General features: G+C 45.4%; 1 protein-coding gene across 1 annotated transcript; it reads right to left on the bottom strand.

Annotated features, from left to right (window-relative positions):
• Positions 1-6,601: 6,601 nt before the first annotated feature.
• On the bottom strand, positions 6,602-7,591 carry LOC311133042 (cyclin-dependent kinase 5 activator 1; the record flags this gene model as incomplete). The annotated part of the gene is made up of 1 exon (XM_084166467.1): positions 6,602-7,591. One exon carries the CDS (start codon positions 7,589-7,591, stop codon positions 6,602-6,604), a length of 990 nt encoding a protein of 329 aa, XP_084022593.1.
• Positions 7,592-14,246: the final 6,655 nt, after the last annotated feature.

The raw sequence follows: 14,246 nt of genomic DNA, 5'->3' as shown, positions 1-14,246 counted from the left end.
CAGTGCTGTGGGTTAAGACATAGCTACAATGAGGATAAGGACCGGAGGTGCTTCTGTGGGGACGCCTGTCTGTGATCTGACCACTACAATGGCTTTCATTGTGCACCAATTCACCATCTGTTGTCACATTGATCCCATTGATTCTGCATTTGCTATACACACAGCAGCCATTACAAAATTATGTTGATGTTTTCGTGAGAATCAATCATCCGCCCATTTCACAAGATCCTCAGAGGAAGTGAGACAAGCACAAACTGAAACACTTCCTTCTAACAGAAGGCTAGGGGTGCGTCCAAAATGTCACTCTATTCCCTATATAGTCTACAGGGCTCTGGTCAAAAGTAGTGCACTATATAGGGAATAGGGTACCATTTGTACATATAACCTCAATTACCTCGACTAACCGGTGCCCCCGCACATTGACTCTGTACCGGTACCCCCTGTATATAGCCTCCCTACTGTTATTTTATTTTACTGCTGCTCTTTAATTATTTGCTAGTTTTAGTTTTTACTTATATATTTTTTACTTAACACTTTTTTTAATTTTCTTAAAACTGCATTGTTGGTTAAGGGCTTGTAAGTAAGCATTTCACTGTAAAGTCTACACCTGTTGTATTCGGCGCATGTGGCAAATACAATTTGATTTGATTTGGGATGCGGCCTACATACCCTTTCTCATCACTCAGCCTCCTGACCCACCACCCATCAAAATGATGCCAATTATACCACAACGTTTTTCCACATCTACCATGTCTAAACAGTGTTGTGTCAAAAGCTGTGTCTGAAATCGCAGTGTTGACATCTTTGAACACTAAGACATAGTGGTGGAGAAATGTGAGAAACTATGTTGACATTGTTTACATTATTTCACATTCTTCGAGATGTTACAGACAAAGGTTCATCAAAACAAAATGAGAATACAGGTACTGTAGATTCTCTGTCTCTGTCATTCAATAACATAACATCTACAATGACAATATCACTTCAGATTTGCAGTTATAATTATAACAGTCATCATGACTTGAATAATTCCATACTAATACTGTTTGACATTTACATTTACATTTTAGTCATTTAGCAGACGCTCTTATCCAGAGCGACTTACAGACATCAGATCTTCTCCCACGACTAGGGATGAACTGATTCGATTTTTTAAGTTAAGGAAATAACATTTCATTGAAAACACATTTACGTCATTAAAACAAAAGCTAATCAAACAAAAAGCAAACAAAAAAAGAAAGGAGCTAGTCTATCTGGCATGCACACCACCACAGTAACAAGATATGACGTGAGTTTTTTTGTTTTTCCTGTCGTCGGTTAATTTTGTCACACAGCAACATATTTACGCCGCACAATTTTGTACTTCTTTTAAAGGGATAGTTCAAACCAATATGTTATTTTGTAATCTGAACTGTCCCTTTAAGTCTGCACTTAAACAGACTGTTATAGGTGTGCCATTGAAATTCTACTCCAACATAGCAGCAAAATACAATGAGAAAACAAGTTCACCAGAACTCACAGAGCAATGGTGACTTAAACAGCCTTCACCTCATATTCCCCCTAAACCAAAGTCTCCCATTAGGCCAAACTAAGGCCTGAGATCCATTTGAAATATCCTGGATGGTTGAGGTGCAATAGTATTTGCTTGAGTCCCACCCATGTAGTTCATATAATAGGGTCCAACAGTCTTTTGTTTTATTCCTGGTTGACTCTCCATATTTAGTTCATTTGTAATGAAGGAGACTCCCTTGACCAATGGGGTTGCAAATAATATCCTGTCGGCCAATCAGTAGTTTCATCCAACAGTCAAACCGAGTTCCAGGGTTCTGCTGAGGTGTTTGATTGGACAGGTAGAGTCACAGTTCCTGTTGAGTAGTATGATATGATTGGTTGGAAACAGAGTAACAGGTCCGGTATAGGCATACGATTGGATGAACAGGGATCCAGCTCAAGGTTTTGTTTGGGTGGGTGGAGGTAAAGCGATAAAGAGGTAATCTGCTTAAGGTGAGGTTGAGGGTGGACTCAAGGTTGATGGATGTCACATTACAATAACATGCTAATAATAAATCTACCATCTGCAGGGCCTATGTCTCTCGCTATATCTCCATGGACGACAGCGTAGTCCCATAGCTGTAACCTGTATTGGTCACATCTTAACTGGAGATCCATACACATAACTGGACTGTTCATGCCTATCTCCCATTGACGTCAATGGTATGATGATTTCCAACAAAACTGCAAGTTACTTGTACATGTTTTAAATTAGGATGTGTCTCTAAGGTCACACACATAGACATGAAACATTTGACGCTTTCCCTGAAAGATGCAATAATATTACATTAGAGGAGTACAGGACTTGACTAGGAGACTCCTGGTGGAAGCAAAACGCTCCCAATACTATGACCCACATGCAATACCTATCACCCCTATAGACAGGACAGCATACAACACAACGGTATAGATAGAGGCCATAGAGCCCCATTACTAAGGCTGTGTCTGTGACTGACTGTTAGCCAACAAACACCACCATTCTATCTGCTCCTCTTTCCACAATGGGGTTGAAAATCCAATCAAATGGCAACAGGCAGGGAACAACAGCCGAGTGTGTGTGGAAAGCGAGAGGGGGATAAGGGAGGGGAGGAGAAATGAGGAGCGGGTGAGAGGAGGGGGGATAGGGTTCATTGCTGTCAACACACTAGAGGCCTTGAGTGCTGGACAGTGGCCAGTGTCGTACTGAATGCACAACAACGTCCACAACAAAAGGAGTGGCCGGCCGTCTTCCAAGATGGCTGTCGACCAAGGCTCCTGAAACAGAGACGGTGGTCCCCAGCTATGAGACATCCTCGCCAACCTCGCCCAGCTCTAGTGTCCCGCTTCTGAGATAGAAATACAAGGCCCCTGGGCATGACTGCCTCCAACACCAATAAGCCTCGGTCTGAGCTGAAGGAGTAAACATGAGGTTTGTCCATTGGTCTTGGGGGACCTCCAAGTTGTTATGAGGAGTGTGTCATGAATTGGAAGGCTGAGCGGAGGGCCAACGCAGGGGGAAGGATGGAAGTACAAGACCAAATCTCATCAGATTTTGAACCTTTTTGACATTTACTTATTCCCCCTTGCTCTATTTGATTGGGTGGGAGGATTAACCGTGGATTACCACAGTGTGTGTGTCTGCTTGAGTGTGTGTGTACGTATGCACGTGTCAAGGGGCGGGTCTAGTGTGAGTGTTTGTCAGTCAGTCGAGAGTGCAGTGTAAATCCATGGGCAGGTGTGTGGGGGGGGTATTCCAGTACAGTATGCCCAGCCCACATAACATAAGTGTGTAAATGCATTTTGCCTGGCATGGGGGGAGGGGACGGTTAGGGTGGCACAGCACAGCACAGTACTGCCACATGCTGTTCCTGGATAGGCCACCCACCACCCGTCTGGGCGGGAGTGGAGCATCAAGCATCGAAGTCCCAGACCCTGAAACATGTTTTCTAGGTCTAGGACAGTAGCCCAGTCGCCTTGGTTCAATAAACCCATAGCAACCCATAACACTCTCAGCCAGAAGCAGGGTGAAGAGGGACTGAGAGGCTGTTATGTTGCTTTAGTATCAACAGATAGACAATTGGTTTGGCAGCAAGACCTGAATGCATAGAAGGAGATAGAAGGACTAACTCACCCTCTCAAACGGGGGTAACTCTCTCTTTGTGATCCTACTTTATGGGTGCATCCCAAAATGGCACCCTATTCCCTACATAGTGCACTAATTTTGACCAGAGACCTATGGGTCCTATGAGCGCTATGGGCCATTTGGGACGATTCCTACGTCTCACCTTAGGTGTGTTTCTACATTCTACACACCTCGTTTTCATATTGTAGCTATTGTAGTTTTGCTCATTAGCAGGCTAACAGTCTGCCATGGCCAGAAGGGAATGAGAGGATCCAAAGCTTCTCTCGCTCTCTCTCTGTTCATTTTTCAAATCAGATTGTTTTATGCCTTGGCAACCATGATAAATATATTTTTATGAGCACAGCTTGCACACAAAAAAAAACCCGCCCTCTGGCCCTGAGGTACATCTGTGGTCTATTCCTGACAGACACAAACACACATTAGCACACGTGACTTAGATCAAAACATGTGAACCAGAAATGCCAAGGTTTCCTTAAAAACATTTTTTAAAGAGGAGAACAACAAGGCCTTTTCTGCATCCCAAATGGCACCATATTCCCTATATAGTGAACTACTTTTAAGCAGAGCCCTATGGGTCCTGGTCAAAAGTAGTGACTATAAACGGAATAAGGTGCCATTTGGGACACAGACGTAATCCCTAGAAGCTGCTTCATGGCAGACGAGGACACACAGGTGACAAACGAGACAGCGAGGCTAAAAACAATAACAACAACAGCAGCATTTAACCACAACTACACACATATTGTCATTCCAGGCCTGCACTGGGACTGAGGACCACCTTCAGCTACCTCTACCCTCTCACAGGACACGTGTGACTCATATCTACACCCCTCCTCTCTCCCTCTCGCACATTGTTTCGGGGGACACTAGGAATTTAAGTGTATGTGTGTGTGTGTGTGTGTGTGTGTGTGTGTGTGTGTGTGTGTGTGTGTAAATCCCAGGCCAGTGACTGAACCCCTAGGCCTGTACAGTAGCCTAGAGGGGGACAGAGGTGGATGGAGGGGATGGGACCAGAGTAAGAAGGGAGGAGTAGTGGAGGAGGAGGTAGGAGGGGGTAGGGGGGGGGGGGGGGGTAATCTGCTAATCTCGTTAATGCCACAGCAGCACAGCCAAGGAACAAAGGACTGACGGGGTAAACAGCTGATGAACCTTGCTATATGCCAATAACATACACACACACACACACACAAAATAAGGGCATATTTTGCTTCCACCGGGAGACCCTTCTTAGATGAAATGATAGCTGGAGAGAGAGACACAAACGGCCCTGCACCATACAGATGTGTTTTAATCTGCGTCCCAAATGGCACCATATTCCTTATATAGTGCAGTACTTTTGACCAGGGTCCATAGGGCTCTGGTCAAAAGTAGTGCATTATTTAGGAAATAGGGTGCCATTTGGGACGTAAGCTGAGTGAATGGTCTTAATGGGTTGGTAGCTGTTCTAGCTGTTCCCTCAGGTCAGATGACCCTCTGTTGTCAAAAGGCTCCTGCAAAACACTGTTTGTTTTGTTTTACTGATGACCAAGCACACGACAGACAGAACCAAGGGGACCAAAATGCATGGGACCTAGATGACATGGGACCTAGATAACATGAGACCTAGACAACATGAGACATAGATAACATGGGACCTAGATAACATGGGACCTAGATAATATGGGACCTAGATAATATGGGACCTAGATAACATGGGACCTAGATAATATGGGACCTAGATAATATGGGACCTAGACAACATGAGACCTAGATAACATGGGACCTAGATAACATCAGACCTAGATAACATGGGACCTAGATAACATGAGACCTAGATAACATGGGACCTAGATAATATGGGACCTAGATAACATGGGACCTAGATAACATGAGACCTAGATAACATGGGACCTAGATAACATGGGACCTAGACAACATGGGACCTAGACAACATGGGACCTAGACAACATGGGACCTAGATAACATGAGACCTAGATAACATGGGACCTAGATAACATGGGACCTAGACAACATGGGACCTAGACAACATGGGACCTAGACAACATGGGGTTTCGTTACTGACATAAGGGATTTAGTACACTACCATAATACATGTCTGTAGGTCCTATTGTAATGTCCTGTTATGTCTTCAGTTGGGTCTGTTGACTTCTAGCAAAGTAATTTCTAAGTAACAATGTCCATGATCTTCTAGGTAAAAATTCTGTTGATGAAATGCCATTCCCTTGGGTTGTTTATGACCCAACAAATCACTGTTTAGAATGTCTGACCCGGCTCTGTGGATGTAATAGTGAATGCCTTTTTTTCGGACTAAGAAACTGTTCCATGCAAATGGATGTTGCTATCACATTCAGACAGGGAGGAGATAGGGGAGAGAGAGGAGAGAGAGGGGAGAAAGAGGGGAGAGAGGAGAGTGGGGAGAAAGGAGAGGGGAGAGAGGAGAGTGGGGAGAGGGAAGAGAGTAGAGTGGGGAGAGGGGAGAGGGGAGGGAGGAACAGCTGAGATGACTGTTTCTGTTTCTGTTCCCCCAGCTCACTGAGACACAAGAGGTGAGAGTGGGGTCACGAAGGACAGGTGGACCAAATGGTTCCACCATTCAAGTAAAATCAGGTGAGTATTACATAACACAGAAGGGCTTGTGCTAACAACATAAGCACTCAACCCTATTGATGACACATGCTAATTTCTGATCTAGTCTTAGGGGAAAAAGTTTCCCCATTGTCTTAATGTGGATGGTTCATTGGGGGATAATGGCAGGGTCTCGGGATATACCATAAGACGATGGAGGGGGAGGGGGGAGTCCCTTACCCCTGTGTTACATCCTTGGAGGTAGGTGGCTGGAGCGGGTGGGTGGGAAATGTTTGGCAGAGAGGTGGGGGAAAAGGACAGGTGGATGGGGATTGGGGGGGTTGTACCCCTCAACCCCTCCTCTCACCGGTCCAGCACGCGGTTGTAGTCCTGCGGGCTGCAGCCCCCCTCGCTCTTCAGCTCAGCAAACACCTGGGTGAAGAAGTGCGGGTCAGCGTTGATGCGCAGCATCTTGGCGCTGGTGGCGTCGATGATGGCTAGGCAGCGGTCCCAGAAGGCCTCCTTGCCTGTCTCCACCAGGAAAGGTTTCAGTGGGTAGGAGATCTCATTGCCCATGTAGGAATAGGACAGGTAGAGACAGGTGAGTAGGGTGGCCTGAAGCTCGTGCTCCGACGCCACCAGGTCTCCATCCACCACGTCACGACACAGCATGTAGACGAACACCACGTTGGCCGGCGTCACAAAGGCCTGGTCCTGCCAGCCCTGGAGGAGCAGAGAGCGGTCCACCGCCCGCAGCCACAGCACTGGGTCTGCAGGGGAGAGGTGCTTCAGCCGGTAGCAGCGGCCACACAGGAACTCACCTAGGCACCGGAGGAGTTCACTGGTGGATGCCTGGACGATGACACGCTTGGGGGATGAGGCGCCCATTCCATGGTGGGGCACCTTCTTGACGGAGGAGAGCTGCTGGGGCTTTATGCCCATGCCATAGCCGTAGTGCCCCTGGCCGAAGCCTATCCCCAGACTCACTCCCGTTGGCCCGTCGTAGCTGGAGAGGTTGGCACATGACAGAGACTTCTTGACATTCTCGTGGTTGAGGTGCAACACTGGATCCTTCTGGTAGATGTTGTTGTTGTTGTTGAGGGGGTCTCCAAGTGACCCCGGGCCCCCAGGACATTTCTTAGAGCCGCCTCGTTTCTTGGTGGAGGCGACCAGGCGTTTCCAGGTGAGGGCCGGGAGAAAGATTGACTGGCCCCGTTTCAGGCCGCCGGCGCGTTCTTTCTGAGTGTTGAGAGAACGGCTGCTCAGGCTCGGGTAGTGGTTGAGTGAGCCAGGCCGCGTGTCGTAGTAGCTGTTCTTCCTGGATGCAGGGGAAAAGGATAGTACTGTGCCCATTGTGAGTCAGTGCTTTAGAGAATATTATACAGGCTTTGTGGATTTGGTTTGGACAGGGGCGAGGTGGAGGCACAGTTCTCTCCTGTTTTAGCTATTACAATCCAGGCGGTGAATACTGGATGGAGAAGCGAAATGAAGAGATGACTGAGGAAGACATTTATGAAGTTTAGTTGAGCTTTGAGAGTTTTCAGTTGATGCTGACACATCCACTATCTGCAACACATAAGAACAGCAAACATGTATGATGTTGAGAATAAACAAGCTAACACTGAAAATAATAAATTTGTAATAACATGTAATAACTTAATATTCATAGATTGTTTTTTCTCGCAAAACCTCTCATTTGCCAATGTCCCGTCAAGCAGCGGTGCTATTCCCACACGCATAGCAAGACAAAGCTCTGGTCCAGGGCGTTAGTGCGTGTTCCTCTACTAACATCTACGAACGCGCACTAACGCCCTGGACCAGAGCTAGTCCAGACAATTCCCTATCCTAGTGTGAGGACTGTTTCTCATCCGCCTGTCTCTTAAGTCACTAGACTGACTCAGATAGCCTATACATGCAGCTATAATTGTATAATCAAAGCAACACATTGTAGCCTAGGCTACTGCAGTGCGCTAAATCAATAAATATTCGTTTTTTCACAACGCACAATTATATTCTAGGACAGCCTACAACAACCTGTCACAGTGCGCACTATAACAAGAGCATAAAGCCGCTAACCCCAAACTCAGACAATAACACCGCACAATGAATGAATCCCCACAAACACAGAAAATAATTATATTTATAAAAAACCTGCATGTAACCCCAAAGAGGTTGTATAAAAATAATTATGAAGAGAATAGAGATGCTCACCTATTTATTATCGGATGTCCACTATCGTCTATCCGTCGTCAGTGATTTACAGAATTGCACAACAAAGCGCAACAAATGAACTGCCTGTGTGGAGGTAGCCTACCATTGACAACAGTTCAGATAAGTGTAGAAATGATCGATTCAAGTCAAGAAGCGCTTCTGAGCTATTTGTTATTGAGCGGGGAGCCGCGTAGAAGCCGTCCGTCTCGGCCAAGTCGGGTGCAGGTGTCCGGCGCCGCGCCACGTAATAGCTGCAGACAATAAATCCAAAAGGCCGCTCCGTTATGAGAAAAAGTGAATAACTGAATCTGTCAGTCGCGTCTCCATCTCAGAGTGAGTGCTGTGCAAACAGACCTTACTATCCTTTCGATTAATTCCATCCTCGCAGCCATCCTCGCGGTCAAACACGCAGTATTTATAGCCTACAGAACTTTATGTAAATACAAAGTCCTTCACCTTCTAAATCCAGACACTCTAAGCGTCTCTGGCTATTATGTTCAATGTGGAACGAGCGGAGGGACAGTGATAGCATACTCTGCTTCTAGGCTACCCGGTGAAGAGAGACAGGATACCGGGGAAACGATTCTCCTTGTCAACCCCTCACATCGGTCTCCGTAAACCACTGAGCACACCGAGTGGCACGAGGCGGCTAATCAAATCGTTTCCCTGAGAGACTCCTCCTAGCAGGGGTGCGTGTGCTGCTCAGCTGCCTGACGCGCGCACAAACACACTCACTCACTGATGGCAATGTGTTGTTCCACACGACATTGCTAGATCACAAGACTATCCTTATCGCACTCGAGGGATATGGTAAGTTGTTAGAAACTGTGGCTGTAGATTAAGATATTTTGCTTGTTTTATCATGTGCTTGTGTGTGTTTGGAGTGTGAAAAGGGGTAAGTGGCTTGATTGTGTCTCATAGTCTTCAAGCTACGGTAGGCCTACCTGCAGGCATGGCCTATAATAGATAGTACACTACTGGTCAAAAGTTTTAGAACACCTACTCATTCAAGGGTTTTTCTTAATTTTTACTATTTTCTACATTGTAACTACATCAAAACTATGAAATAACACATATGGAATCATGTAGTAACCAAGAAAGGGTTAAAGAAATCAAAATATATTTTATATATATTTGAGATTCTTCAAATAAACACCCTTTGCCTTGATGACAGCTTTGCACACTCTTGGCAATCTCTCAACCAGCATCATGAGGTAATCACCTGGAATGCATTTCAATTAACAGGTGTGCCTTCTTAAAAGTTAATTTGTGGAATTTCTTTCCTTCTTAATGCGTTTGAACCAATCAGTTGTGTTGTGACAAGGTAGGGTTGGTATACAGAAGATTTGGTAAAAGACCAAGTCCATATTATGGCAAGAACAGCCCAAATAAGCAAAGAGAAACGACAGTCCATCATTACTTTAAGACATGAAGGTCAGTCAATACGGACAATTTCAAGAACTTTGAAAGTTTCTTCAAGTGCAGTCGCAAAAACCATCAAGTGCTATGATGAAACTGGCTCTCATGAGGACCGCCACAGGAATGGAAGACCCAGAGTTACCTCTGCTGCAGAGGATAAGTTCATTAGAGTTACCAGCCTCAGAAATTGCAGCCCAAATAAATGCTAACAGAGTTCAAGTAACAGACACATCTTAACATCAACTGTTCAGAGGAGACTGCGTGAATCAGGCCTTCATGGTCGATTTGCTGCAAAGAAACCACTACTAAAGGACACCAATAATAAGAAGAGACATGCTTGGCCAAGAAACACGAGCAATGGACATTCGACCGGTGGAAATTTGTCCTTTGGTCAGGAGTCCAAATTGGAGATTTTTGGTTCTAACAGCCGTGTCTTTGTGAGACGCGTGTGGGTGAATGGATGATCTCTGCATGTGTATTTCAACCGTAAAGCATGGATGTTGTAACTTTAATGGGTTACAGAGTTAATGTTTAAGTTAATTCATTGAGCTGTATCTAAAGATATTTTCTTTACAGTTATTTTCATATGTAATTGTATTAGAATTTGTGTATTGGAGATTGAGAGAAGTACATACATACGTTGTTGTATTGGTTAGTATTGAATTACTCTTTTGACTGCAAGTTCCAGAATGCCTGGCGACCAGGGGGAGAGAGAAAAAAAGGGCTCCAGTTATGTTAAGTGTCAAGTGATTATCCAGACTTTTCGCTAGCAACTTACTTTATTGTTTTATAGAATCTAAAGTTGTTAAATTTAACGTGAACAAGTATTACTACTAAAATAAGCTTTCATTTCAAACCCGACGTCCCGAGTCATTACTTTGAAGATAGTTATTCTATATTTTGGTGCCGAAACCCGGGAAAAGTATGAGCTGCAACGAAGATTGTAGGGATGAAGCGGCTGAAATGGCTGAGGAGGAACGTCGTCGGCGTGAAGCAGAAAGAATGAGACGAAAGAGGGGTACCATTCGAGGTGCCACAACACGGATTTTGAATCAGATTGACGTGGAAATAACCGAGTCAAATTCGGATACAGATCATTTGAGTACATTGTTGGAATTGCTATCAGCTAAGGAGGACAGCTTGTTTGAACTTGATCGTGGAATTGAACAGTTAACGCCATTGGACGGATTGGAGGTGGAGATTGCAAGCACGGAGGATTACAAAGAGCGTGTTTTCATGCTGAATTGCCGTGCACAACGAGTGATAAAGAAAAAACAGGACCTCAATCCACTACCAGCACGGGTGAGTGACGCTAACAAACAGATCACAGAGACAATCAGTAAGGCTACCAAAGTTGATTATTGAGAAATTCTATGGAGATGTCAGTATGTGGCAGGAGTTTTGGAACCAGTATGAGACCGCTATTCACAACAATGATTCACTGTGTAATAAAGAGAAGTTTACCTATCTGAAAACATATCTCACTGGACCAGCTGCAAATGCAGTAGCAGGACTGATGTTAACAGACAGTAACTATGATGATGCAATCGCTCTGCTCAAGAGCAGATTTGGAAGGAAAGATCTTGTGATTAGTGCTCACATGTCAAAGCTGCTGAATCTCACTCCTGTGAAGAAATCCTCTGACCTAAATGCATTGAGGCAACTATATGATGAATGTGAAATTCAGATTAGGAGCTTGGAATCACTGGGTGTAGTGTCAGAAACCTATGGAAGCCTACTATGCCCAATCTTACTGCAGATGATTCCAGAGGACATAGCTCTTGACTATAGTCATCAGAGGGGAGTAGATGATGAATGGAAGGTGGCTGAGATCATCAGTTTCCTACAGAAGGAGGTTCAGAGCAGGGAGAGAGCGCTACAAATGACAAGATCATGCAACCAACAGAAAGAGAACAAACCATGGAACAAGTCATGCTCCTCCAATGAAATGAAAACAAAAAGACCCAACATGCCATCTGCTGCGGCACTGCATACAGCCAGCCAGAAGGAACAAAACTGTCTATTTTGTGACAGTGCAGACCACAAATCAGAAAACTGCCCTGACCACAATATTGCTACACGCAAAGAGAAACTAAAGAAAATGGGAAGATGCTTTGTATGTTTAGGACAGAAACACATAGCAAAATTCTGTAAAGTTAAAGATGTGTCATGTGCAACCTGTGGAAGCAGACATCCCATTGCTGTGTGTACCGGTAAGAGGAGTGAGGTGCAACCCCCTACTGTTTCTGCAGATGCTGTTGTTTCCTCAGTTATTCCCCATTCAGTGAAGATGAAACCAGATGGACAGAACACTGTGTTGCTACAAACGGCAAAGGCATGGGTAGAAGGCCCATCGGGCAGGAAGATAGCTCGTTGCTTACTTGATGGAGGCAGTCAGAGAAGCTTCATACATGAAAATCTTGTGATGGGCTTGAAGCTACCAGTAATCAGACAAGAGGCACTCACTCTTCACACGTTTGGCTCCTCTGCTCCAGCAACGTCGCAACGCAACACAGTGAAAGTCATCTTGGAGAATGTATGGGATAAACAGCAGAGAATAGAGATAGAGGCAATTGAAACCCCACAAGTGTGCACAGCTGTGATGAAGGTTCCTGGGGAACAGATTCAACATGAGCTCAATAGAAAGGGACTGCAGCTCGCAGATTTTCCAGGAGATGACAATGATCCTGAACTCTCTGTCCTGATAGGAGCGGACTACTACTGGCAGATAGTATCAGGCAGAGTGGAGCGACTGACGGAGACGCTGGTTGCTTTAGAGAGCACCTTTGGATGGTCGGTGCAGGGACCCGTATCCATGTCAAGTGTCGCCGAGGCAACCTGCATGTTCATCCCACTTGATGAAGACACACTAGTCTCCAAACAACTGCATGCATTCTGGGAGTTTGAGTCTCTGGGTATTATAAGCGAGAAAGCACAGAACCCAGAGGAAAACGAGGCTCTACAGAGGTTTGAGGAAACAACCACCTTCAAAGATGGGCGATACCATGTGGAGTTGCCATGGAAACGAGAAATCCCAGAACTCCAAGACAACTATAGAATCGCCAAGAAACTGTTTGAAGGTCTGAAGAAAAGACTGAAGAAGGATGTGATGTTGTACAGCAGATACAATGAAGTTGTAGAGGACTACTTACAACAGGATATGGCAGAGGACGTGCCCAAGGACAACGCATCAAGCGCAGACAACGTAAAATACTACTTACCTCACCATGCAGTACTCCGAGAAGATAAGATGACGACAAAACTGAGAGTGGTGTTTGATACCTCGTCCCATGAAGATGGCTGTCCATCCCTCAATGACTGTCTACTCACAGGACCGAACCTGAATCTGGATCTGCTCAGCGTTCTGATAAAGTTCAGACTACATGAGATCGCATTCATCGCAGACATCAAGGAGGCTTTCCTGCAGATATCCCTAGCAGAGAGAGACAGAGACGCTGTGAGATTTCTATGGCTCACAGGCCCACCAAGGGGAGAAAATGAAGAGGAGCTGCGTGTGCTGAGGATGAAAATAGTGGTATTTGGAGCTTCCCCAAGTCCATTCTTGCTGGCAGCTACAATCAGGAAGCACCTGAAACAATATGAAACAGAACAACCAGAAGTTGTAGAGATACTGAGAGAGTCACTCTATGTAGACGACTTCATTGCAAGTTCACGCAATGTTGAAGAGGCTTACCTTGTGACCACAACTGCAAGGCGAATGCTGTCGGTTGCAGGCATGGACCTCTGCAAGTGGCTGACCAACTCTCCTGAATTGAAAACAAAATGGGAGGAGAGTACGACAACTGATCACCCGTTGGCGCTAGAAACACAAGGAGTAGTGCTGAAGGTTTAGTGTGGAGACCGGAAACAGATGACTTTTTGTTTGACCTCAGGCTGCTACTGAGCATTCTAAAGCAAAAAGAAAACACAAAGAGAAGTGTTCTGCAGTCGTCTGCACGTAATTTCGACCCTCTTGGTTTCCTGATCCCCTTCACCATCAGGATCAAGTGCATGTTCCAGGAAATGTGGGGGAGGGGACGAACAATTACCACCTGATCTGACACGAGAATGGCAACAGTGGTGTTCGGAACTACCCCAGTTACACCAGCTCACCATACCAAGGTGGTACAGAACAGACATGTGGCTACAGAATAGTCACACCCTGAAACTACACGTGTTCTGTGATGCAAGTGAAAGGGCTTACAGTGCAGTGGCTTACTTGCAAAGTGAATCACAAGACAGGGAAACAACAAGTCTAGTCGCATCCAAGTCCAGGGTAACCCCACTCAAGAAAATGACGCTGCCACGCCTTGAGCTCATGGGAGCTGTGATTGGAGCGAGACTAGCAAACAACCTGATGAACACACTGAAAATGGAA

Source organism: Coregonus lavaretus (genome assembly GCF_964263955.1).
Source record: "Coregonus lavaretus genome assembly, chromosome: 7".
NCBI lineage: Eukaryota > Metazoa > Chordata > Actinopteri > Salmoniformes > Salmonidae > Coregonus > Coregonus lavaretus.
This window is presented reverse-complemented; position numbering and strand designations above follow the sequence as displayed.